This window comes from Haematobia irritans, chromosome 4, assembly GCF_050003625.1.
Source record: "Haematobia irritans isolate KBUSLIRL chromosome 4, ASM5000362v1, whole genome shotgun sequence".
Taxonomy (NCBI): Eukaryota; Metazoa; Arthropoda; class Insecta; order Diptera; family Muscidae; genus Haematobia; species Haematobia irritans.
The window spans coordinates 166,280,893-166,307,841 of NC_134400.1; the positions used below are offsets into that span (position 1 = coordinate 166,280,893).

A 26,949-nucleotide genomic window follows, 5' to 3' on the forward strand; every position below is an offset into this window, starting at 1 on the left:
GTTTAAATCAAAAGTGAAAATGAGACCTAATCTTGCATTGGGATCTAATTTCATACTGCAGTTAAATTTTGTTTGCGTTTATTTTCATGGGGCTCATGGCTCATTACGAAGCGCCGTCCCACTTATGGGGCCCGATTCGTTTTGGGGTTAATTTTCCAGGGACCCATTTTCCTATCGCCTCGAACATGGACAATGATAAACAAACTACATAACAATTAAATGTACTGGATAATATTGTTCATGTCAAACATGAAATCGATAGTTATAGATCACAAAAACAAATCTTTGGCACAAATCCCAACAGATTTTTTTATTTCGTTTTTATTTATTCGACATACAACATTAATCAAATTGTATTATTTTGGTTTACAATTTATTTTATACAAATTTTTTTTCTTACCATCGACAAAATAAATTATTACTAGGTACAAATATTAAAAATAATAATAAAGCCCATGTTTCTTGACAATAAAAAAACAAAAAAAAAAAAACAATTTCAAATAATTACCCTTCATAGTTTAACCTTTCACTACCGAATAAAATTAGCCATTTCAAAATATATTTTCATATGAATAAGGGGCACAAAACAATAATTTTTGGATGAAGCACTGCAGAGAGGACATTAGTAGTTAAAGGAGTCAATTAGATTTTTTATGCTTGATTTTTCCATTAAGTCAGATAATATTGTTATATTTTGGATAATAATATTGCTATATATAAATATATAATATAAAATGATTTATTTTGAGAATTCGTAAACCAGAAATTGAACTTCTTACAGTTCTAGAATCACTTTCACTAAAATTGGAGTCGAGTTGCTTGAAATCTCAAATTCAGTGGCAAATTATCAAACGCATTCATAATTTTTTTCTATTATTATGTGATGTAACAAATGTAGAGATATTCAACCTTTAGCTACCAATGTACATCTCATTCACTGTGCATAGTGTTCATCCGATATCCAATTTATGTATACCCTCATTCTTTAACACTTCCACTCATGTACAAAAAAGATCAACATCTGTATACTCAAGACCAACATCAGAAATAACGAAAATGTTGGGATTTCATTTATTACATTTACAATTCACATTAACTCTCTGTAGATGACGTCGTGGTCTGACAGACACCGCAAAATTAATTTTCTTGCGTATCTTCCTAAAGTACAAAGCATCAATGTCTCCGCTCTCAGTACATTTTCTTTTTATTTAAAATATTTCAGATTTGTTTACTTAATAACCATATGCTTTTAAGGAAAATATGGCAAGAAAAAATTTAATTCGAAATGTGAACGTAGGATATCAGTTTAGAAATGAGGTCTGCTGGACCCCACGTCAGTTTTATTGTTAAAATTACACCACCTGAGCTACAGAAAGTTAAATCAATTAAAAACGTGCTCAGATATATACAACTGAGAAATCAATACATATTAAAATAAAATATCACAACAAAAAATTTTAAAACTGGTCATAAGAGAAATGTTTAATTTACTCTCAAAGTCATGTCCTTTGGGGAGGACATCGGTAGTGAAAGGGTTAATATATAATAAACCTAAACTAATGTAAGCGTTTATTTCGTCTTCTTCAACTAATCGCATTTTGTGCTTCGCGTCCTTGGCCCTCTGCCAAGCCTCCTTTCCCATATTTGTTTTTTATAGGTTCTTTGGAAATCTACTATCTAAAATCTTCCGATGGTTCCTCTATATAATTGGTTATATTATATGCTAATCTTTCAATATCCTGTGGTGGATGTCGTCGCCTTGTCTTCTTTCTTCCCCTTCTCCTGTGGCTGTATTGCTGTTGTATATCATTCGGTGTGGGCAGAGATTGTATCTGCAGTTGCCATATGGCTCTAATTTGTTGGGCTGATATACTATGCCAGGCGAATAAAAATTCCGTATCTTTGAGATCAGTCTTGCCTGTCAATAAACGTTCACATTCGTCACTATAGAGAACATAATGTGATGAGGTGGTTATTGTGGTGTTGGTTTGTTGTGCTAGAACACCGGTTATGTGGACATCATCGATCCAAAAGTATTTGAACTTTTGGGCGGCGGTATATAAACGGAAGACCACATCAGGCGAGTAGATGATGGCATAGCCGGGACAATAGGGTGGATAATAACGTTCAGAGTATTCTTTGAAGCTCACGCGCCACTTGGAACGATAGGAACGTTTAACCAAAGAACCAATTATTTTTTGGCAAAAGAGTAAATTATGGGGTTGATGAAACAATTCCGTCGAAGGTTTAAATGTAGAATGAGTAACGGTGGAGGGTAATTCCGATGCCGATGATGTGAATGAGATTGCATAGTTTTTCAAAGAGTCAAAAATTGAATTTTTGGTGGTAGTCATCGACTTTGGTTTAGTATCATCTATAGTTATGATGGTGGGATTTTTAGTTTCTTCTCGTCCCTCTAAGGGCTTTTGGTTTTCCAGGCCGCCTTCTAGATATTTCATTAACTGCGGCGTATTTACATAGACATCATCATCTACTTTTATCAAAATTTGTGCACCGGGGCAATTGTAGAGGAACCATTTAAAAGCCATTACATGTTTATACGTCATATTACGATAGTCATCCACAAAGGAGCCCTGTATAATATCATCGTATAGGATATTTTCTTGGAAAATATCTCGTTGCAATTGTTGATCATCCACCGATCCCAGCAGAAATAAAACTCTGAAAGGGGTATCGATATTGTGATGACCGATACTGGCCCATGTCTCTCGTATTATTTGACGTTTCTCATGATTCCTTGGCGCTGAATGAACCAAAATTAGTGCTTCAACTTCGGAGTTGCATACAGGCTGAGGCACAATATAATGGAAGTCGTGTAAATCTATCAATTGAGTAAAGTCTTCATCCGGCAGTGCTGAAGAGACAGCAGTCGTTTTTATCCATGATGGAGTTGGCTTTTGTTTATCTTTGAGAACTCCTGTTCCCAGACTAGATGTCAGAGCATGTATATCGGGTGATGAGATGCCAATGGCGCTTGTAGTGCTTTTGACCAATGTCTCATCATCGACTCGATTATGAGATTCGGTGAGTGTATTGTTAATATTCGAGTGGGTGCTCAATGTAGAGCCAAGAACCTCATTTGATGATAAATGGCGTCTACCGGAAGAGTACAGGAGTTTTGATGGGGATGGTGGAATTTCCCTTACCTCACGATCGTCTCGCCCTCCAGCATATTGCTGTTGTAGAGTAGTTGCAATGTTTGTTTGATGTGGATTATTAGTATTACCACTGCTTATAATAGATGTGGAGGCATCGTACATAACCGGTTCTTGTACTGTGATGAACCATATCAGTACACAGACATTTAGGCCAACAATAATACCCCAAATGGGTGGCTTTTCGAACATGACCCTCAAACTCCTTACGATTTTCCACGTTTATATTTAATATAGTTCCGTAGTATCTGAGACTCTGATGAAGATATGTTGTATTCTCTAAATGTCTTTGGTTACAGTCCCTTGCTAGTCGTTATTCACTTATATATTCAGATTCCAATTATAGTTGTTTGATCTTTCTCTCTCCCCCTTCGCTTTTGTAATTCTAGTCTAGTGCTTGTAGCTGCTAATCCAAAAATATTAACTCCTACTAAGTGTGCTTAAATTTTGTACTTGGTTTTTTGTGCGATGATGATAATGGTGGTAGTAGTGGCCTTCTTAATCGATATTTGTTGAAATGTATTGCTAACGCTGTGGTGCTATAGTTCTTATTTTTATTGCTGCTGTTGGTGTTCTTGTTGTTATAGTTGGGATTTTTTTTACGAGTTTTCTGGTACCGCATTGCAGGTTATTGCAGTTTTCCACGTTTGCTTATTTTCGATATATATGAGGTCTTCTGTGGGGACTATGATAGTCCCCAATATGTTGTCTGATTTACTTAGGTCAAATATGCGCTGAAATGATAGTCAATAAGAACATAAAAACTTATGTTAATCAATGTCCACAAAATTTGGAATATTTCAATATTTACAACAACAACAACAAAAAACACTATGCAACAAAAATTTTCTCCACACTACAAAAGTAAAAAAAAACAAACAAGTAAGTAAAGTCTAAAGTCGGGCGGTGCCGACTATATTATACCCTGCACCACTTTGTAGATCTAAATTTTCGATACCATATCACATCCGTCAAATGTGTTGGGGGCTATATAAAGGTTTGTCCCAAATACATACATTTAAATATCACTCGATCTGGACAGAATTTGATAGACTTCTACAAAATCTATAGACTCGAAATTTAAGTCGGCTAATGCACTAGGGTGGAACACAATGTTAGTAAAAAAAATATGGGAAACATTTAAATCTGAAGCAAATTTAAGGAAACCTCTCTCAAAAGTTTATTTATGATTTATCGCTCGATATATATGTATTAGAAGGGAAATTAGAGTCATTTTGACAACTTTTCCACTAAGCAGTGGCGATTTTACAAGGAAAATGTTGGTATTTTGACCATTTTTGTCGAAATCAGAAAAACATATATATGGGAGCTATATCTAAATCTGAACCGATATCAACCAAATTTGGCACGCATAGCAACAATGCTAATTCTACTCCCTGTGCAAAATTTCAACTAAATCGGAGCAAAAAATTGGCCTCTGTGGTCATATGAGTGTAAATCGGCCGAAAGCTATATATTGGAGCTATATCTAAATCTGAATCGATTTCAACCAAATTTGGCACGCATAGCAACAATGCTTATTCTACTCCCTGTGCAAAATTTCAACTAAATGGGAGCAAAAAAATTGGCCTCTGTGGTCATATGAGTGTAAATCGGGCGAAAGCTATATATGGGAGCTATATCTAAATCTAAACCGATTTCAACCAAATTTGGCACGCGTAGCTACAATGCTAATTCTACTCCCTGTGCAAATTGGGGTAAAACTCTGGCTTTTGGGACCGTATTAGTCCATATCGGGCGAAAGATATATATGGGAGCTATATCTAAATCTGAACCAATTTCAATAAAATTTGGCACACTTGACTATAGTACCAATTTTTCTTCTTGTGCAAAATTTTAAGCAAATTAGGGTAAAACTCAGGCTTCTGGGGCCATATAAGTCCATATCGGGCGAAATATATATATGGGAGCTATATCTAAATCTGAACCGATTTCTTCCAAAATCAATAGGGAACTATTCTGAGCCAAATTTGAAGTCGATTGGACTAAAACTGCGACCTAGACTTTGATTACAAAAATGTGTTCACGGACAGACGGACATCGCTATATCGACTCAAGAGCCCACCCTGAGCATTTTTGCCAAAGACACCATGTGTCTATCTCATCTCCTTCTGGGTGTTACAAACATATGCACTAACTTATAATACCCTGTTCCACAGTGTGGAGCAGGGTATAAAAATGGCCTTATATGTTCATTAGAGCTCGGCCGAAACGGGTTTTTGGCCGAAGCCAATGTGCAGTAAAAAAGCAATAATCGGCCGAAGACAAATATTTTTCTCAATTTTATATATTTTCATTTCCATAATTCAAAGTGCAGCTGGCATTTTAAGATCGATCCTGAAATCAAAACCAGTAGTCCACCAAAGGATGGGGGTATAATCACTATTGCCAAAAATAATCTAAAAAAAAATATTTCTATAGAAAATTTTGTCGATATTTTATTTTTATAAAAAAATGTGTCAACATTTTATTTCTATAGAAAATTTTGTCAGAAAAAGAGCCATGAAGTTGCTTCGCTTGCACGAAAGTAGCCAGTTGGCGAATTTGGTTTTCTCCGGTGAGAAGCCATTCCAAATTGAACAGTTTGTGAAAAAAAAATTATCCGGAGGTAAGCTGAAAATTGACACCTTCGATATGACATCAGAAATCAAGCGTGGTAATGGTGTGAGCCGTCCTAACGACAGATTGCCGCTCCGTGCTCGTATCGTATCGACAATGGGTTCAAAATAAATGCCGAATATTATCAGAGCTTCTTCGCTTCGGTTTTACAGCATAAGGACCACGAAAACCTCAATCCGTGGGACTTTTGCCCCTGAGACATTTTGCCTCAGAGTCTCTATCGACAATTTTGCTTTTGAACAATGAAAAAAAAAATGAACAAGAAATATAGCACTTTACTTTGTTGCTAACACCCGTATACGCACGCTAATAAAAATAATTCTTTCCTCCAAACAAAATTTTAGACAAACAAACATCGTTTCCCATTTGCTTATCGCTGTATGGAAGTTTGTTTGGAAGAAAGGTATATACTTTTCTTGATAAACGTTGATTCTCTTACAGGACGTTAAAACAATTTCATAAAGATTAACTCAAAACAAATTTTTTTGGCATCTTCCCTCACATCTTTCTCACTTCCACGAGGTTTATTTAGGTTTTACAATGTAGATTAAATTATTCGATTTTATAATTTTTTTTTAAATTTTACTTTTTCCCTGTACGAAGAATCGAAACTGTATGGTCCAGTTTGTTAACCAACACACTATCCACTGGGCTACGTAGCTGTTATTGTCATCAACAGACAATTATCGCTGTAGCCATCAAAGCACAAGTAACGCAAAAAGTAAAGCAGTTATATTTATAAAGCATAGTTTTCGGCGCCCACGAGCCGATGTAAAGAAACTTTATTTGACAGAAACATACCTTTAGTTGACCACCGTGGAGCAATGGTTACCACATACGCCTTGCAGACAAAGGGTCGTGGGTTCAGTCCCAGCTTAGACCGAACACCAAAAATTAACAGTGTTTTTGGATCAAAAATTATTTCTTTTGTTACAAAATAAAATTAAAAAAAAAAAATTAAGGAAAAAAAATGTTTTTTTGGTGATGAAAGTTTTAAATTTTCGAAGAAATTCAAAACACTCTAACAAAAGAAAAACGTTTTCGGTACAAGTTTTCCAAACGTTTTATTTTTTTCTTTGCGTTAAACATTAAATTAAGTAGTTAAATAAAAATTCAACATCACAAAGTGTTACCAATGAATTTCTTATTACTACAGAAGTTAAATGTCAAATTGTGAATGTCAATAGTAAATTGAGTCGTGTAATGACCTACGAACCGTGAATGGGCGATTATCCAATTATTTTGCTAAATGGACATACATAGCACAATGAAAAACGAACCTATATATATATGTACTCAGACAAAACAGTCGTTTTGTATATAAAGGAACAACAATTTACAGACAGTTAAACAAAAACTTTTGAATTTAGTGAGATTGAAATTATTCTTAATAGACCCATATGGAGCGGTTTGCCAGTTGAGCATATAGAATTCGTAAGCTGATGTCTTTTTTAGAAGAGATATGGTATATGAAGTTCTTTTTAGATCATAGATTCGCTGAAAATGATCGCTGAAAGACGAGTATTCGAAGATTACGGGCACACACACACATTTATATAAAGTTTAAAAATACTAATTTCAATATAAATGACTTTATATCAAAGAATGTGCCTTTAAATGTTGTGTCATAAAAATTAAGTTGCACAAAGTTTATTATAAATTCAATTGTTTCCGTTTGAATATAACAATATTATCAACAAATCACTTTTAATTTTTTTTATATTTTACTAATTAATGTTTATAATTTTTACGGCAAGTAAAATGAAAAATTTAAACTCTATAATCTACTTACTTTACAATATTAAATAAAAATATTGATTGTTGAGTATGATCTATGCATTTTCAGTATTCGAGCGGTTTTTGACATCATTATCGATTATTTGGGATAGTTGTGCAAACAAATCTGAAATGAAATGTAAAGAATGATCGATATTAGTATTAAAAAAAAAAACTAAATATATTGCTGTGTTAAAGAAAATAGTTTTAAATGTGACTATTTCTTATTAGGTGTAGATTTTTACATGGATATTAGATGATTTAATATAAACGATATTATTTATTTATTATTTATTAAAAGTTTAAGAACTACAATAAACATTACAACACACAAAAAAATTTTTTTTTTCTGATTCAATCGCGAAATTAATTGATCCAATTATTTTTATATTGAAATGTCTTCAATCACAGAAATGATAGTATCAATTAAAAAATTAATTGAAAGTCAATTAAAAAACTAATTGATATTATTAATTTTTGTGTTTGATTTTTGTTTCAATTAAAAAAATTATTGAATCAATTAAATATTTAATTGAATATTTTTTAAAACTCAAGACTTTAATTGGAAAAATTTTCGTGAAATTTTTTTCTGTGAACTACCGAGGCCATCGGCTTATAAAAGAGACTAACAGGTTGGCTGATAAATCCCCGGTCTGAAACATAGATGGCATAGCTAGTATTAAATGCATATTATTTTTATATAGTACCAACCTTCAAATGATTCGTGTCAAAATTTGACGTCTGTAAGTCAATTAGTTTGTGAGATAGAGCGTCTTTTGTGAAGCAACTTTTGTTATTGTGAAAAAATGGAAAAAAAGGAATTTCGTGTTTTGATAAAATACTGTTTTTTGAAGGGGAAAATACGGGGGAAGCAAAAACTTGTCTTGATAATGAGTTTCCGGACTCTGACCCAGGGAAATCAACAATAATTGATTGGTATGCAAAATTCAAGCGTGGTGAAATGAGCATGGAGGACGGTGAACGCAGTGAATGCCCGAAAGAGGTGGTTACCGACGAAGACATCAAAAAAATCCACAAAATGATTTTGAATGAAGTTGATCGAGATAGCAGAGGCCTTAAAGATATCAAAGGAACGTGTTGGTCATATCATTAATCAATATTTGGATATGCGGAAGCTCTGTGCAAAATGGGTGCCGCGCGGTGTTTGCAGCTGTTAACTCGTAATACACCCGAGTTTTTCCGTCTATATGTGACAATGGATGAAACATGGCTCCATCACTACACTCCTGAGTCCAATCAACAGTCGGATGAGTGGACAGCGACCGGTAAACCGTCTCCGAAGCGTGGAAAGACTCAAAAGTCCGCTGGCAAAGTAATGGCCTCTGTTTTTTGGGATGCGCATGGAATAATTTTTATCGATTATCTTGAGAAGGGAAAAACCATCAACACTGACTATTATATGGCGTTATTGGAGCGTTTGAAGGTCGAAATCGCGGCAAAACGGCGCCATAAGAAGAAGAAAGTGTTGTTCCATCAAGACAACGCACCGTGAGACAAGTCATTGAGAACGATGGCAAAAAGTCATGAATTTGGCTTCGAATTGCTTCCCCACCCACCGTATTCTCCAGATCTGGCCCCCAGCGACTTTTTCTTGTTCTCAGACCTCAAAAGGATGCTCGCAGGGAAAAAATTTGGCTGCAATGAAGAGGTGATCGCCGAAACTGAGGCCTAACGAAGGAGTACTACCAAAATGGTATCAAAAAATTGGAAGGTCGTTATAATCGTTGTATCGCTCTTGAAGGGTACTATGTTGAATTATAAAAACTAAGTTTGACAATATTTCACAAAAAGATTACCAGAGTGCAACTTATTTAGCTATTAATGTGAAGCTATGAATAATTTTTAGTATCGTTTTTGTACTAAAACGCAAAACTGTCGTTATTATTTTTCATAGCAGAAATCGCCAATTTTGCAAAGAATATGTCTTGTTATGAAAACACCAAGTTTTGCACGGTTATTAGAGACCATATCTAACACCATGTACCAAATTTCAGCCGGATCAGATAAAATTTGCTTCTCTTAGAGGCTCCGCAACGCAAGCCAAATCGGGGGATCGATTTATATGGGGGTTATATATTATTATGGACCGATGTGGACCAATTTTTGCATGGTTGTTAGAGACCATATACTAACACCATGTACCAAATTTCAGCCGGATCGGATGAAATTTGCTTCTCTTAGAGGCTCCGCAAGCCAAATCTTGGGATTGGTTTATATGGGGGCTATATATAATTATTGACCGATGTGGACCAATTTTTGCATGGTTGTTAGAGACCATATACTAACACCATGTACAAAATTTCAGCCGCATCGGATGAAATTTGCTTCTCTTAGAGGCTCCGCAAGCCAAATCTGGGGATCGGTTTATATGGGGGCTATATATAATTATGGACCGACATGGACCAATTTTTGCATTGTTATTAGAGACTACACTAATAGAAAAAATTGCGTTTCTCAATCGTGAACGGACGTTGTCAAAATGAAACGGAAACGTTCACAAAAAATCAAAACGGAATGTTCACGATTTCGTCCACGGGCGTTCACGATTTCACGAACGGCATCCGTTTTTCTTTGCCCATGAAAAGTCTTAAAATAATCGTTAGATTTTGTTATGGCAACTCCGCCGTTGGTACAATGTGCTAAGGCGACAGTTTACGCGTATCGAGCAGGCAACACAGGTTCGAGTCACGGTAGCGGAAATATTTTTTTTTTTTTATTTTATTTATAAATTCGTAACCATTACGTTTTCAGATCATGAACGCTGGTTGTTGTTTTGACTACGTATGGTGTCATTTTTACGTTGTCAGATTGACCCCATATGTTCTCAGTTTGACAACACATGTGTGTTGATTCACTTTCATGAACGGATCGTTTCAAAATGACCACGCCGTTCATGATTTTTTCTATGGGTGTATAGTCTAACACCATGTACTAACACCATGTATAAAATTTCAACCGGATCGGATGAATTTTGCTCCTCCAAAAAGCTCAGCAATCCAAATCTGAGCGTCAGTTTATATGGGGGCTATACGTAAAAGTGGTCCGATATGGCCCATTTTCAATACCATCCGACCTACATCAATAACAACTACTTGTGACAAGTTCCACGTCGATAGCTTGTTTCGTTCGGAAGTTAGCGTGATTTCAACAGACGGACGGACATGCTTAGATCGACTTTATGGGGTCTAAGAGCAGTATTTCGATGTGTTACAAACGGAATGACAAAGTTTATATACCCCCCATCCTATGGTGGAGGGTATAAAAAGCACTATGACCGCGCTACCGAAAATAGTACCAAAAATATAATTCAAAGTTGAAATTTGTACATAAATATTATAAAAATGCTCGAAATATCCAAAACTGATGGCAAAAATGCCAATAAATAGATTCCCAAGATTGAAACCCGTGCCAGAAAATCTAAAATTACACCTACTATAAAGATAAATATCAATTTATGCATAAAAAAGATCCATTTATCGCATCTAAATAAGTAATAAATGATTTAAATATTGGCGATGAGGCATCAACTAACATATTCGAAAAACACATATTGCAGATAGACTTAGAGTCCGTGGTGTAAGAAAAGCGTCATTGTTGTCCAAAAAGAATATTTAACAAGGATTAAAGTTTGCTAAAAATCAAATCGATAGGCCTAAGCCAAAATGGCGTAATATTTTATGGTCCGATGTAACAAAAGTAAACTTGTTTTCTTCTGATAGAGGTGCCCACCATGTAAGAAGACATATCCATTAAGAATTCAATACCAAATATACTTCGAAGACAGTCCAAAACGGTGGTGGCAGCATCATGGTATGGGGGTCGTTTTGGTATTATGGTGTGGGTCCTCTCTACCGTATACAGAATATAATGAAATCAGTTAATTACACAGATATTTTGCAAAATACAATGTTGCCGTATGCCGAAGAAAATATGTCACTCATATGGGTCTTTCCGAAGGATAATAACCCAAAGCATACGGCAAGGTACACAAAGAAGTGGTTTCAGGACAATAAAATCAATGTATTAGAATGAGTGGTACAATCCCCAGAATTGAACCCAATAGGAAATTTGTGCAACGAAGTTAAGCGGGTAATCTGGGAAAAGTGTACATAAAATTGCGATTAGCACTAGTATCCAATACAGGATGCATGGAACGAAATACCGTTACATTTTTGTCCAAAATTTGGTCGATTCAATCCCTAGAAGATGTTCAATCGTTCTGGACAACAAAGGGTCCGCAAATAAGTGCTAATGTAGCACTACGGCTTTATGAAACAATATTCAGTATAAATATCTATTTAGTTTTATTTAATTTTGTAATAGTTTAAACTTTCATGAAGTGTCCTTATTTTTTTCACACGTAAATCATGCCAATTTATAACAAATCGCAAAAAATACGAACTACACGTACAATAGTAACAAAAATTGTGTTTCTCATTTTGTCTCTATCTTTTAAGAAAGAATAAATCATTTAAACAAGAAAGAATTTTCGACTTTTTGTTCGGTTTTAATGTTATCTAAATGTGGGAGGACACTGTCTCTATTATTTTTCACATAACTGTATATTTCTGAAAAACGATACTTGACATATTTTAAGGTTTCATGGTAAAATTGTAGAATTGTCCCATGAAATGCTACACATACTTAATAGAGCCTTTCGTAATCTTGCGAAGAGTTTTAGAACATATGTACAATTACATTCAGCCGTTTGAAACTACCGGTTTTTGTTTTGTCTTGAATGAAGTTTTACAATGAATAAAGCACAATAGTAAAATCCAAAAGAATAGCCCCCACCCCTTTTCTCTGTTTACCATATTTTCTTTTCCACAAGGTTGTGGAAGTTATTTTTTATGTCATGTACGAGGGCAGTTCGGAATCCTCTTAGCCTAGCACAAAAAGCGCGGTATAAACAGGAAAAAGTGAAGTGTTTTGGAAACTTCCATCTCTGTTATGAACACATGTTAAATTTTGTTTCGATCTGGCAACTCCTTCATATAGAAACAGGTGTTCAAAAAAGACGCATCCGCAATTTGTATACCCTTCACCACTACTGTGGTACAGGGTATAATAAGTTTGTGCATTTGTATGTAACGCCAAGAAGGAAAAGTCTGAGACCCATCGTTTAGTATACCGATCGTCTTAGAATTAAATTCTGAGTCGATTTAGCGATGTCCGTCTGTCTGTCTGTCTATCTGTCTGTCCGTCTGTCTGTCTGTCTGTTGATGTATTTTTGTGTGCAAAGTACAGCTCGCAGTTTTAGTCCGATTGTCCTAAAATTTGGTACAGGGTCCTGTTTCGGCTCAAAGACGATCCCTATTGATTTTGGAAAAAATCGGTTCAGATTTAGATATAGCTGTCATATATATTTTTCACCGATCTGGTCATAATTGGCGTGTATATCAACCGATCTTCCTCAAATTCCGTACATCCGAATATTTAATGAGTCTCGAAAAACTTGCAAAATATCATTCACATCGGTTCAGATTTAGATATAGCTCCCATATATAGCTTTCGCCCGATTTACACTCCTTTGTCCACAGAGGCCAATTTTTTGCTCCGATTTAGTTGAAATTTTGCACAGGGAGCAGAATTAGCATTATAGCTATGCGTGTCAAATTTGGTGGAAATCGGTTCAGATTTAGATATAGCTCCCATATATAGCTTTCGCCCGATTTACACTCATATGACCACAGAGGCCAATCTTTTACTCCGATTTAATTGAAATTTTGCACAGGGAGTAGAATGAGCATTGTAGATATGCGTGCCAAATTTGGTTGATATCGGTTCAGATTTAGATATAGCTCCCATATATATGTTTTTCTGATTTCGACAAAAATGGTCAAAATACCAACATTTTCCTTGTAAAATCGCCACTGCTTAGTGGAAAAGTTGTCACAATGACTCTAATTTCCCTTCTAATACATATATATCGAGCGATAAATCATAAATAAACTTTTGAGAGGTTTCCTTAAATTTGCTTCAGATTTAAATGTTTCCCATATTTTTTTACTAACATTGTGTTCCACCCTAGTGCATTAGCCGACTTAAATTTCGAGTCTATAGATTTTGTAAAAGTCTATCAAATTCTGTCCAAATCGAGCGATATTTAAATGTATGTATTTGGGACAAACCTTTAAATATAGCACCCAACACATTTGGCAGATGTGATATGGTATCGAAAATTTAGATCTACAAAGTGGTGCAGGGTATAATATAGTCGGCCCCGCCCGACTTTGGACTTTCCTTACTTGTTTACAATGAAAAAATTAGAAATGCGTTCTGTCATTAAATATTTACATAAAAAAGGTTTATCGGGACAAGAAATTCATAATGATATGGTGAATGTGTTAGGTGAAAGTGCTCCTTCATATGCAACAGTAAAAAATAGGGTCCTGAATTTAAACGTGGTCGTACAAGCATTGAAGATGAACCACGTAGTGGACGTCCAAAAACAGCAACAACAATAGAAATTGTAGCCAAAGTGCATGATATGGTATTAAATGATCGACGAATAAAAGTGGGTGAAATTGCTAATATTATGGGCATCTCAAATGATCGAGTCCATTTAATTTTGCATGAAGAACTACAGATGAAAAAGCTTTCTGCAAGATGGGTGCCGCATTTGTTAACAGTCGATCAAAAGCGAATGAACATAAGAATGAACATTTCTCAAGCTTGTTTGGATCGTTTTAAGCGAAATAAAATGGATTTTAAGCGTCGTTTCATAACTGTTGAAGAGACATGGATCCACCACTATACTCCAGAGACAAAAGAACAATCCAAACAATGGACTGAAGCTGGAGAAAGTGCTTCAAAGAAGGCAAAAACAATTCAATCGGCTGGTAAGGTTATGGCAACGGTTTTTTGGGACTTTAAAGGTATTTTATTGATTGACTATCTGCAAAAGGGTAAAACAATAAATTCAGAGTACTATTGCAACCTTTTGGATCAATTAAATGTACAAATTCGAGAAAAACGTCCTGGCTTACAACACAAAAAAAAATGTTCATCAAGACAACACACCAGCGCACAAGAGTGTTTTAACAATGGCTAAAATCTACGAATTAAAGTACGAGTTGTTTGACCACCCACCTTATTCTCCTGATTTAGCTCCCAGTGACTTTTACTTGTTCTCAAATCTAAAAAATTCCTTACTGACAAGCGTTTTACCTCAAATGAAGGTTAGGTTAGGTTAAAGTGGTAGCCCGATTAAGATTCAGGCTCACTTAGACTATTCAGTCCATTGTGATACCACATTAACTAAAAGTACCCATTACATATGGGCACTTCTAGTTTTAACCGCTGAACCTTCTCGATTATTTCCTTCTGTTGAACCAACCAGATTGTTCCAAAAACATTAACACCTCAAAATGAAGATGCAATTACAGTTTTAAACCACTATTTTGAAGACCTTGAGGAAAACTATTTTAATCAAGGGATAGAATTGCTAGAAAAGCGTTGGACTAAGTGTATTGAAGTTTCAGGAGATTATATTGAAAAATAAAAATATAAAAATTCTCTTTCGTTGATAGGCTAAGAAGTTTCCGAACCGCCCTCGTATATCCCTCCAATCGATAATGCTGGCATTACAAATTTATAAAGTTGTTCTTTTTATTATAATATCGACGACACAGGAGACAGTTAAGAAAGCACGCACCATTCCATTTAATAAATATTTAAACATTTTTCAGTTTGCAAGAAAAGCGGTTGTGTGATTATAGGACGGACATTTCAGGGAACCAATCGAATCTGTTGTTGTTGGTTGGAATGCCGACCATAACCGATAGATATTTTCAGTAGAAGCCTACCACCAACGTATATGCCACATGTTCAGTCTTTCAGTGGACCTAATTACATGTCCTCATTTTCAATTAAATTGCCTCTATAGCGGTTGTTGTTAAAGGAACTTATTGTTAAAGTTTCCGAATTGGTTTGCTTTCACATTTTGAATATTTTAAACTGACATTATATGGTGGTTTCTAAAGAAATTCATAAATAAATTAGTACTTAAGCCACAAGGCAATGAACTTTACTCTTTAATACTTGTAGACATCGAGAAATGGGGTGAAAAAAAAACTTCAGGAGAACACGTTACATGAGGTAACAGTTCCTAGTCCAAATCAATCAATTAGTTCGTGACGAGGCGCAGTTCACTGTGTCGATTAATTCTTGGTCTCTAGTAAATACTGAAAAAAGAAATATTGTCGTAAATACAAAGATTTTGCAATTTTTGTGTACATTAAAAGAACTCTTTTGAGCTGTGCCCAACATGACTTTAATAGTTATGAAGCAATTATTAAATACTACAGAAATCCTCCATACATTCGATGACTTTTTAACTTGTCTATTAAACTACACTCAAAAACAAGTTTACTTGGATCCAAAGATCTTGACCTTCCTTTAAAGATTTTGGTATTGATTCCGATCCAAAGATGCGGGTTCTTTAAAATAAGGACATTTTTTTGCAACCTATCTGGCTTTAAATCTAGGATCTATAAAATTAAAATTAGGATACAGATCTCATTTATCGAATTTTCATTCTATTTTTCCGGTATATTAATAAAGATTTAAACAAATGCCAGTTTAAAAATCCAAATTATGACGGATAGTTCAAAGTAAAAAATGTTTTCTTAATTCAAAAAAAAAAAACTCTAAACCAAAGATGCTAAATACTCAAAATAAGTCCTAGCCTATATTTGAAGCGTTTTTATCTTAAATCTAAAGATTCAATATTTCAATTAATATAAGGACGATTTCTTTAAATCAAAAATGTGTTTCTTTACTTTAAGGGAAATTTGTCTTAGTTTAAAGACATGCATCTTTAACGAAGGGACGCAAATTTTCAAAATTTGAGTCCTAAATTTAATGAAAAAAATTTTTTTGAAGCAAAGATTATTAACTTTTAATTAAAATATCATTGTTTCAAAGAAAATTGTCCTTAATAGTGTGTAAATTGCGCATCCTGAATTGAGGTTGTGTAATCTTTAATATCACGTAAATATTTTTTTCAATGTAGGAGGTATCTTTCAAGTCTTTATTTTAAAGACGCTTTTTACAGGAAACTTGGGATAATTTATAGGACGAAAAAACCTACATTTAAATTGAAGTGAGTTGTGTCTTAAATGTATCATTAGAATAATTCCACGTAGACTGAAAACAAAATTGCCCTAAGTTTAAAGATTATGCAACTGAAGACACGGAATTTACACTATTAAGGACAAATTTCTTTACAATTTTTGTTAAAAGAAAGTTCAAAATCTTCTGCTTTAGTTCCCATGGGGCTTATGCGTACGGTTATTAAACTTTATACCCACGTTTAGTTCATGAAATTTTTGAGACATACTTGGGATAAAGAAAATTTTATAAGGTTGTGGAAAATTTCTAGAAAAAATAAATAAAATTTAACTACACTGAAAAAAATAATAATAAAGATTACGCAACTTAAAATTTAGGATACACAATTAACAAAATATTAAAGACAAATTTCTTTACAATATTGAAATTTTAATTAAAATAAATTTTATAACCGTTTTTATTAAATTTAGGACACAAGTTTTGGAAATTTGTGTCCTTCTGTTAAAGTCAAATATCTTTAAACTAATGCAAATTTTCCTTAAAGTAAAGAAAGATATTTTTGATTTAAAGAAATCGTCCTTAAATATTGAATCATTAGATTTAAGATAAAAGCGCTTCAAACATAGTCTAAGACTTATTTTGAGGGTTTAGAATCTTTGGTTTAAAGTTTTTTTTTTTTTTTTTTTTTTGAATTTAAACTGACATTAATATACCGTGAAAAGAAAATGAAAATTCAATAAATGAGATCAGTATCCTAATTTAATATTATTTAAAATTTAAAGCCAGATGTGTTTATTTTAAAGAAGCCTCATCTTTGCCTCGGAATCAATACCAAAATCCTTAAAGGAAGGTCAAAATCTTTGGATCCAAGTAACCTTTTTTTAGTGTATTCCTCGTTTCAATACCAAAATAATTAAATTGAGGAAACATTTGTGGAACTGAGTAAGCTTTTTTCAGTGTAAATAAGCATGCCAGCATAATTGATGTAGGGTATACCATATACTTATCCGGCTTTCGAATTTTCTTGGGGTTTTTAATCAAAGCTAGGAGTATTTTTAACTTATCAAATCGAATTAACATATGCCCACCTATATTTGGATTCTCCGACCGATTTAATAAAACCTTAAAGAGGTCGTAAAAAGTTTGCATACCTACAAAATTTACAGACAATACCAATTAAGCTTACCGATTTTGACCTTTTAGAAATAACACTTCAAACACACACCTTTACAAGGATTCTTTTTTATTCTAACACTCAGGACATTATGAAAGGCATATGTGCGCGTGTATTTTCAAAAGGTATTAAAGAATACAATGTTGTAGAAAAATAACCTGGGTTTTGTAGTACTTTCGTTTTTCTTAGATAAAAAAAAGATGAACATTAAGTGGCTTTTGTAGTCCACACTTAAACAAACATCTGTGCATATAATTTGATAAGAAATGTTGCACAGAAATCATTTAGCAAAGTGCAATAGTTAGAGGTTAGAACCTTGTACAATACTTTCTACTGTCGAGAAACATGGCATTATGTTTACGGCAAATGTAATTAAATCATGAACACGCGAGAAAGCGAAATGTACGAGGGCAGTTCGGAAACTTCGTAGCCTAGCACAAAAAGCGCGGTATGAACAGAAAAAAGTTAAGTGTTTTGGCAAATTTCATCTCTGTTATGAAGACATGTTAAATTTTGTTTCGATCTGGCTACTCCTTCATATAGAAACAGGTGTTCAAAAAAGACGCATCCGCAATTTTTTACAATGGAAAAATTAGAAATGCGTTCTGTCATTAAATATTTACATAAAAAAGGTTTATCGGGACAAGAAATTCATAATGACATGGTGAATGTGTTAGGTGAAAGTGCTCCTTCATATGCAACAGTAAAAAATTGGGTTGCTGAATTTAAACGTGGTCGTACAAGCATTGAAGATGAACCATGTAGTGGACGTCCAAAAACAGCAACAACAACAGAAATTGTAACCAAAGTGCTTGATATGGTATTAAATGATCGACGAATAAAAGTGCGTGGAATTGCTAATATCATGGGCATCTCAAATGATCGAGTCCATTTAATTTTGCATGAAGAACAGATGAAAAAGCTTTCTGCAAGATGGGTGCCGCATTTGTTAACAGTCGATCAACATTTCTCAATCTTGTTTGGATAGTTTTAAGCGAAATAAAATGGATTTTAAGCGTCGTTTCACAACTGTTGAAGAGACATGGATCCTCCACTATACTCCAGAGACAAAAGAACAATCCAAACAATGGACTGAAGCTGGAGGAAGTGCTTCAAAGAAGGCAAAAACAATTCAATCGGCTGGTAAGGTTATGGCAACGGTTTTTTGGGACTTCAAAGGTATTTTATTGATTGACTATCTGCAAAAGGGTAAAACAATAAATTCAGAGTACTATTGCAACCTTTTGGATCAATTAAATGTACAAATTCGAGAAAAACGTCCTGGCTTACAACACAAAAAATAATAATTTTTCATCAAGACAACCCACCAGCGCACAAGAGTGTTTTAACAATGGCTAAAATCAACGAATTAAAGTACGAGTTACTTGACCACCTCCCTTATTCTCCTGATTTAGCTCCCAGTGACTTTTACTTGTTCCCAAATTAAAAAAAAAAAATCCTTGCTGGTAAGCGTTTTACCTCAAATGAAGATGCAATTACAGTTGTAAACCACTATTTTGAAGACCTTGAGGAAAACTATTTTAATCAAGGGATATAATTGCTAGAAAAGCGTTGGACTAAGTGTATTGAAGTTTCAGGAGATTGTATTGAAAAATAAAAATATTTTTGAAAAACGAACTATTCTCTTTCATTGATATGCTAAGTAGTTTCCGAACCGCCCTCGTATATATGTTCGCAAATTCAAAAAAAGTATATGCAATTGCACGTAATGGAACATGCAAAGATTCCCCACATTATTATAATACAATCTGTTTATGTGACATGTGTTTTACTCCGACATTAATGGACGAGGATATAATAAGCCTTCAAATAGATCCATGCAAACCAATGCCACTATATACAAACAAAGTCACTTTGCGTGTAAATTTAAATACATTGTTGAAGTTTTTGTTTTAAATGATTGGACGGCTACATTTCCAGGAGAACATATATCCTTGTTACCGAGATCAAAGTGCTAATGAATAAAGTGCCAAATACAATAATTGCGAAAAAACAGAAATGTTAAACAAACAACCATAGTTTATCATTTCCTTTTCATTGTAAGGATGTTTCTTGGGATGAAATGTAAAGAATGTGAAAACAATTTAATAAAGACAATTTCAACATTCTTTTTTATTTTGCTGAGTAGTTGCATCTTCCCTCATATCTTTCTCACTTCCATGTGGTTGATTTAGTTCTGAGCACTTTTTCCCTTTCGTCCAGACGGAGAATCGTACCGTGGTACATACAGATTGTAAGCAAAGATACTATCCACTGTGCAATGTTATTTCAACTGACATAAACAATTATTGCCATACCCAGAAAAAAAATTTAGAAGTTGTTCCAAAGGCACAACTTTAAAAGCACTTCCAAGATTAGGTTAGGTATAGTGGCAGCCCGATATTCCAGGCTCACTTAGTCTATTCAGTCCATTGCGATACCATAGTGGTGAACTTCTCTCTTATCGCTGAGTGCTGCCCGATTTATGTATGTATGTATTTATTTATTTATTGAATTATATCTTAAATATTACAGTATTGGAATTACAATGTTATAATAATCTCTATGTTATTGAAATGTGGATTAAAATTAATTGTAAAAGAAAAACAAAAAAAACTTGACAAACATTTAATATTTTGTAAGGTGACAAATCTCCTTAATTTTAAAAAAGGGGATCAATCGCCTTAATTTTGTAATTTTATAAAGTTTTTATATTTTTATTTTCGGAGATTCAGTAAGACAGAACGCAAGTACAAGTCCTCAGAATACAAGCCACAATAGACACCAGGTCTTCTTATGGCTTTGCAAATATAATGTTATATTTAATTTTTTTAAGTTTGCCTTTCGAAATGAAACAAACGTTGTCTTTCCGTTTTTCTCCTTGTTTATTTACAAGCAAGTACAGAAATGAATTTTACAATTTGATTATGCACCAAGCTAAGCTCTGAGTGTCTAACATTACAGGTGTTTTGAGTCAAATCTATCACAAGAGATGCATGTTACTAACAAAATATCAGAATCCAAAAACAAACAATGTTATGATGAGTAGTATTGTCAAGCTACAAAAAAATAAAAGTGTACAGTTATTTTTGTGAGAATAACATGACAACAAAACAAAAATATCTCTCAATGTGAGAATAGAATTGAGATGCAAAAAATATCACTGTATCACATATACATATACATATATATAACAGGTTGGCTGATAAGTCGCCGGTCTAACAAAGAAAATTTTTTGTTAAAATTCGTTTTTATTATTCAACATAGTTCCCTTCAAGAGCGATAAAACGATTATAACGACCTTCCAATTTTTTGATACCATTTTGGTAGTACTCCTTCGGTTTTGCTTCAAAATAGGCCTCAGTTTCGGCGATCACCTCTTCATTGCAGCCAATTTTTTTCCCTGCGAGCATCCTTTTGACGTCTGAGAACAAGAAAAAGTCGCTGGGCCAGATCTGGAGAATACGGTGGGCGGGGAAGCAATTCGAAGCCCAATTCATGAATTTTTGCCATCGTTCTCAATGACTTGTGTCACGGTGCGTTGACTTGGTGGAAAAGTGTTGTTCTTCATATGGGGCCGTTTTGCCGCGATTTCGACCTTCAAACGCTCCAATAACGCCATATAATAGTCACTGTTGATGGTTCTTCCCTTCTCAAGATAATCGATAAAATTTATTCCATGCGCATCCCAAAAAACAGAGGCCATTACTTTGCCAGCGGACTTTTGAGTCTTTCCACGCTTAGGAGACGGTTCACCGGTCGCTGTCCACTCAGCCGACTGTCGATTGGACTCAGGAGTGTAGTGATGGAGCCATGTTTCATCCATTGTCACATATCAACGGGAAAACTCGGGTGTATTACGAGTTAACAGCTGCAAACACCGCTCAGAATCATCAACACGTTGTTGTTTTTGGTCAAATGTGAGCTCGCGCGGCACCCATTTTGCACAGAGCTTCCGCATATCCGAATATTGATGAATGATATGACCAACACGTTCCTTTGATATCTTTAAGGCCTCTGCTATCTCGATCAACTTCATTTTACGGTCATTCAAAATCATTTTGTGTATTTTTTGATGTTTTCTTCGGTAACCACCTTTTTCGGGCGTCCACTGCGTCCACCGTCCTCCGTGTTCATTTCACCACGCTTGAATTTTGCATACCAATCAATTATTGTTGATTTCCCTGGGGCAGAGTCCGGAAACTCATTATCAAGCCAAGTTTTTGCTTCCACCGTATTTTTCCGCTTCAGAAAACAGTATTATATCAATACACGAAATTCCTTTTTTTCCATTTTTTTCACAATAACAAAAGTTGCTTCACAAAAGACGCTCTATCTCACAAACTAACTGACTTACAGACGTCAAATTTTGACACGAATCATTTGAAGGTAGGTACTATATAAAAATAATATGCATTTAATACTAGCGACGCCATCTATGTGTCAGACCGGGGACTTATCTGCCAACCTGTTAAGTATAGTAATATTCGCATAGAAAAATGGTAACAAGTAACATAAATACATAATAACATTTTATGAGAAGTTTAACATAAGATAAAATTTAATAATGATGTTAATGATTTTGGCTTTAATCAACACTGCTAAAATTAAAAAGAAAACAAAATTAACATTTACAACTAATGCGAATGCAAAAATGCAACAATTTTATAACATGAAAAAAAAACAAGTATATACGGCCGTAAGTTCGGCCAGGTCGAATCTTATGTACCCTCCACCGAATTAATTGGGTTGTGATATCTTCAAATTTCGCTTTCTAAATTGTTAGTTAGTCCATACGTGGTATATATTAGACAAAAAAGGTATGTATAGGTAATTCTATAAATAATTACGAATCGATATGGACTTTTGCACGGTGCGTAGAGAGCTAGAACCAAATTTCAACAGAATCAGATGAATTTTGGTCTTCCAAGAGGCTCCGGAGGTCAAATCTGGTGATCGGTTTATATGGGGGCTATATATAATTATGGACCGATGTTGACCAATTTTTGCATGGTCATTAGAGACCATATACTAACACCATGTACCAAATTTCAGCCGGATCGGATGAAATTTGCTTCCCTTAGAGGCTCCGCAAGCCAAATCGGGGGATCGGTTTATATGGGGGCTACATATAATTATGGACCGATGTGGACCAATTTTTGCATGGTCATTAGAGACCATATACTAACACCATGTACCAAATTTCAACTGGATCGGATGAAATTTGCTTCTCTTAGAGGCTCCGCAAGCCAAATCTGGGGATCGGTTTATATGGGGGCTATATATAATTATGGGCCGATGTGGACCAATTTTTGCATGGTTGTTAGAGACCATATACTAACACCATGTACCAAATTTCAACTGGATCAGATGAAATTTGCTTCTCTTAGAGGCTCCGCAAGCCAAATCTGGGGATCGGTTTATATGGGGGCTATATATAATTATGGGCCGATGTGGACCAATTTTTGCATGGTTGTTAGAGACCATATACTAACACCATGTACAAAATTTCAGCCGGATCGGATGAAATTTGCTTCTCTTAGAGGATCGGCAAGCCAAATTTATATGGGGGCTATACGTAAAAGTATACCGATATGGCCCATTTGCAATACCATCAGACCTTCATCAATAACAACTACTTGTGCCAAGTTTCAAGTCGATAGCTTGTTTCGTTCGGAAGTTACGGACGGACATGCTCAGATCGACTCAGAATTTCACCACGATCCAGAATATATATGGTTTATGGGGTCTTAGAGCAATATTTCGATGTGTTACAAACGGATGACAAAGTTAATATACCCCCATCCTATGGTGGAGGGTATAAAAACAATATTTATCTTTCTTGTGTTAGATGTGAAAAGAGTTTATCCTTAAAACATTGCGCGTTGCTAATGGTTTGAATAAGATTTGGGAGATGATTCCAGAGACGGATTTATCATATGAGAAAAATGTTTTGTGATGATATTCGACGATATGATATTTGTATGAGGTTCTTTCCTCTAGATGACCTAGCAAATTGTAGTCTATTGTATAGGTAGGAGGGCTTCCTTGTATAAATTATTTTGTGTATAGCAGAGATTTGTATTCTAAGTATTTTTCCCAAGGCATTTTTAGCACTTGAAGTGAGAACGATGAAACACGATCAAACTTTCTAAGTCCAAAAATATATCGTATGGCATTGTTGAAGATGGTTTGGAGTTTCCTTTTAGAGTTTGCGTCACAGCCTGCAAAGATCTCAGACCATAAAACAGCGTAGGTAGAATGTAGGTCCTTACTAAAAGTATTCTGATGTTCAGAGGTGTATAGGATTGAGACGTCCAAAGATTTCTTAGTATTGAATAAGTTTTGCAACATGCGGTGCGGTGCTATGATCCGACCAGGTTAAGTTTTCGTTAAAAATTACGCCTAAGTTTTTGGCTTTATTAGCAATTTCAATTGTGGAGTCTCCCATTCGCAGACAGCAGTTGAGGTTTACAGTAGAATTCTTATTTCGAACCATTATTGCTTTCGACATACTTGGATTTAGTAGTAAACCATTTTTTGTGGCGCAGTTATTGATCCTGGCAAGATCCAAGTTGATATTCTGTACGCAAACATCAAAACAAGCCGAATTACTAGTTATATATAATTGAACGTCGTCAGAGTACATTTGAATACCGGCATATTTTACTTCATTTGCATATATAGAATAGAGCAGAGGGAATGGAGCCTTCTGAGCAATAGTGAGACATGAGTTTTGCAATCCATTAGTGGTGTATGGAGATTGATGTGATAAATAAAATGATATTAGTCTCGTTGCTGTTGTAGAAAAATTAAAGTTATTTGACAATTTATTAGTAAGTATAGAATGGTTCACACAGTCGAGTAAAGTAAAACCAGTACAGCGACTTCGTTATTGTCAAGCCCTTCACGAAGCGTTTCGACCACGTCGGTTAGGGCAGTGAGACAGCTGCGGTTTGGTCTGAAGCCTGACTGACTAAGAAAGGGACTAAAGTGGTTTGTTTACTTAAATAAAGCTTCTTTACATCGACTTGTGTGTGCTTAACAATGTGTTCTATAAATAGAACTACTTGACAATATGACGTTGCTTCTGCATTGATAGCTATAGCGATCATTGTTTCAATCACCTACGGCATTTTCACCCCTCTTTTGGCGACGCTTAAAATGCATAAGAAAGTATAAACTTACAAAGAAAATTATTTTATCTAATTGTAAAATAATTATAAATAAATATATGGTTGATAGCCTCAATTAAAAAATTAATTAATTAATTGCTACCAAAATCACTTACATTTTTTATTACAACAATTCAAAACTTAATTGAAAGTACCTAAGAAATCTATTAATTTTTTTATTAAGTATAATTTTTATTTGTTTTGTTGTTGTAACAATTTTTAATGTAGTTTCATCCATTTTGTTCTATTCTTGTGTAGTACAACTAGTAGCCAGGAAAGGAACTCTGCGACACGAGTCAGCTACGCTGCTATCAATCACTGATAAGTAGGAATTGAGGCGGCTGCACTTGCCTGATCTTAGTTGGTCCAAAACTACCTTGGTCTGGCGTGGGAGGTCTCTCTCCTCCGGTGCTATGGGCGGCGGTCGGACTCCGAGAACAGGATTAACCTTGTAGCTTCTCACCGCTTCAGCTACAGTATCCTCATGAATCCTGTTCAGACCTGTCTGGTATGCTGTGAGCCTAGAGGCTCTCTTTTATAACGCTGGATCTCGGTTTCTAGAAGGTGAAGATCAACCCTTACATTCCTGGGTGGAGGTTGTCTATCCACAAGATGGTGATTTGGATGACAACTACGATAGCAACCCAAGAGGTACTACTTAGGCAACATGTAATTGTGTCGACGCACTGGGATGATCTTGGTCTCCGCATAAAGGTGATCCAGGGGTGTAGTGCGGAGACATCCTGTTGCTTTCTAAGGGCAGCGTTCTGACAGGTCTGTATGTTATTCCACTGCGTGTCGCTCATTTGAGGTGTCCACACTGGCACTGCATAGTTTACCACTGACCGGCCAATTGCCTTATATGTAATCAACAAGGTGTCTTTGTCCGGACCCCAAGTGCTACCGGCTAGCGACTTGAGAACCTTGTTTCTACCGCGGAGCTTATCACAAATTGCAGTGGCATGGGCGGACGACTTAAAAAGGCTGTCGAATATGACCCCGAGAATCTTGGGGTAATTTGTGGTCGGAATTATTTCGCCGTCGACTCTGAAATTCAACTGCCTGCGTACTTCCGCCGTCCATGTAGTGAATAGTGTGGCTGAGGATTTCAAATTTCTTGCAATGAAATAACTGGTAAGATCAGCGAGGTTGACGTTCAATCGATCGCATATGTCATCAACAATGGGCCCGGATGCCATAATTGTACAATCGTCCGCATATGATACAATCCCGACGCCGTCAGGAGGAGGTAGAGATTAAACAGTGCCGGAGATATCACCCCACCATGGGGAACTCCCTGTTAAACTCTACGGAGTTTTGACTTCCTGTCCCTGAATTCCACATACGACTGGCGTCCGCACAGATAATTCAGAACCAAACGCTTGGTTCCTGCCGGTAGGGACGTATTCTCGATGTCCTTAAATAGTGTAGCATGGTTGACCGTATCGAATGCCTTCAATAGGTCAAGCGCCACGAGGACCGTCCTGGGGCACGACATGGGCTGTACGATTCACCTTCACTCGAGTCTTTGCCTGGCTTCAGTAGTGGAATCACCCTACCCAATCCCACTGCGGCGGGTTCTTTGTACCGGATTGACCCGATGGATCCCACCCATTGGCCAGCGGTTGCCACATCGTGTACGTGTTGTTTCGTCCGTATTTTTATTTCTAATTAATTTTTTCAAACATCTGTCCATCAAACGCCAATTATTTTTAATTTTGAAAAGAATCTGCTATACGGACAGCAACTTTTCAAGCATCATTCAATCTCCAACCAAAAGCTCACATTACTCTCCACGGTGGGAGACAAGAATATGCCATGATCAAGCATTATAAGAAGTGGCGTGATCGAGCCAGCAGCTGTGGCATAGGCTCCTAAAAATATTAAAATTATTAAAGTACACACAAAAAAA

General features: G+C 35.4%; 1 protein-coding gene across 2 annotated transcripts in view; it reads right to left on the bottom strand.

Annotated features, from left to right (window-relative positions):
• Window positions 1–284: 284 nt before the first annotated feature.
• Window positions 285–26,949, bottom strand: part of LOC142232841 (uncharacterized) — a 98,382-nt gene continuing 71,717 nt past the window's right edge. For both annotated transcript variants that reach the window (XM_075303532.1, XM_075303531.1), the window contains 2 exons: window positions 7,609–7,719; window positions 285–3,910 (listed from right to left, as the gene is read on the bottom strand). In XM_075303532.1, the coding sequence (XP_075159647.1) occupies window positions 1,674–3,368 (1,695 nt within the window). In that variant the 5' untranslated portion in view covers window positions 3,369–3,910; window positions 7,609–7,719 and the 3' untranslated portion in view covers window positions 285–1,673. The remainder of the gene's footprint in view (window positions 3,911–7,608; window positions 7,720–26,949) is intronic.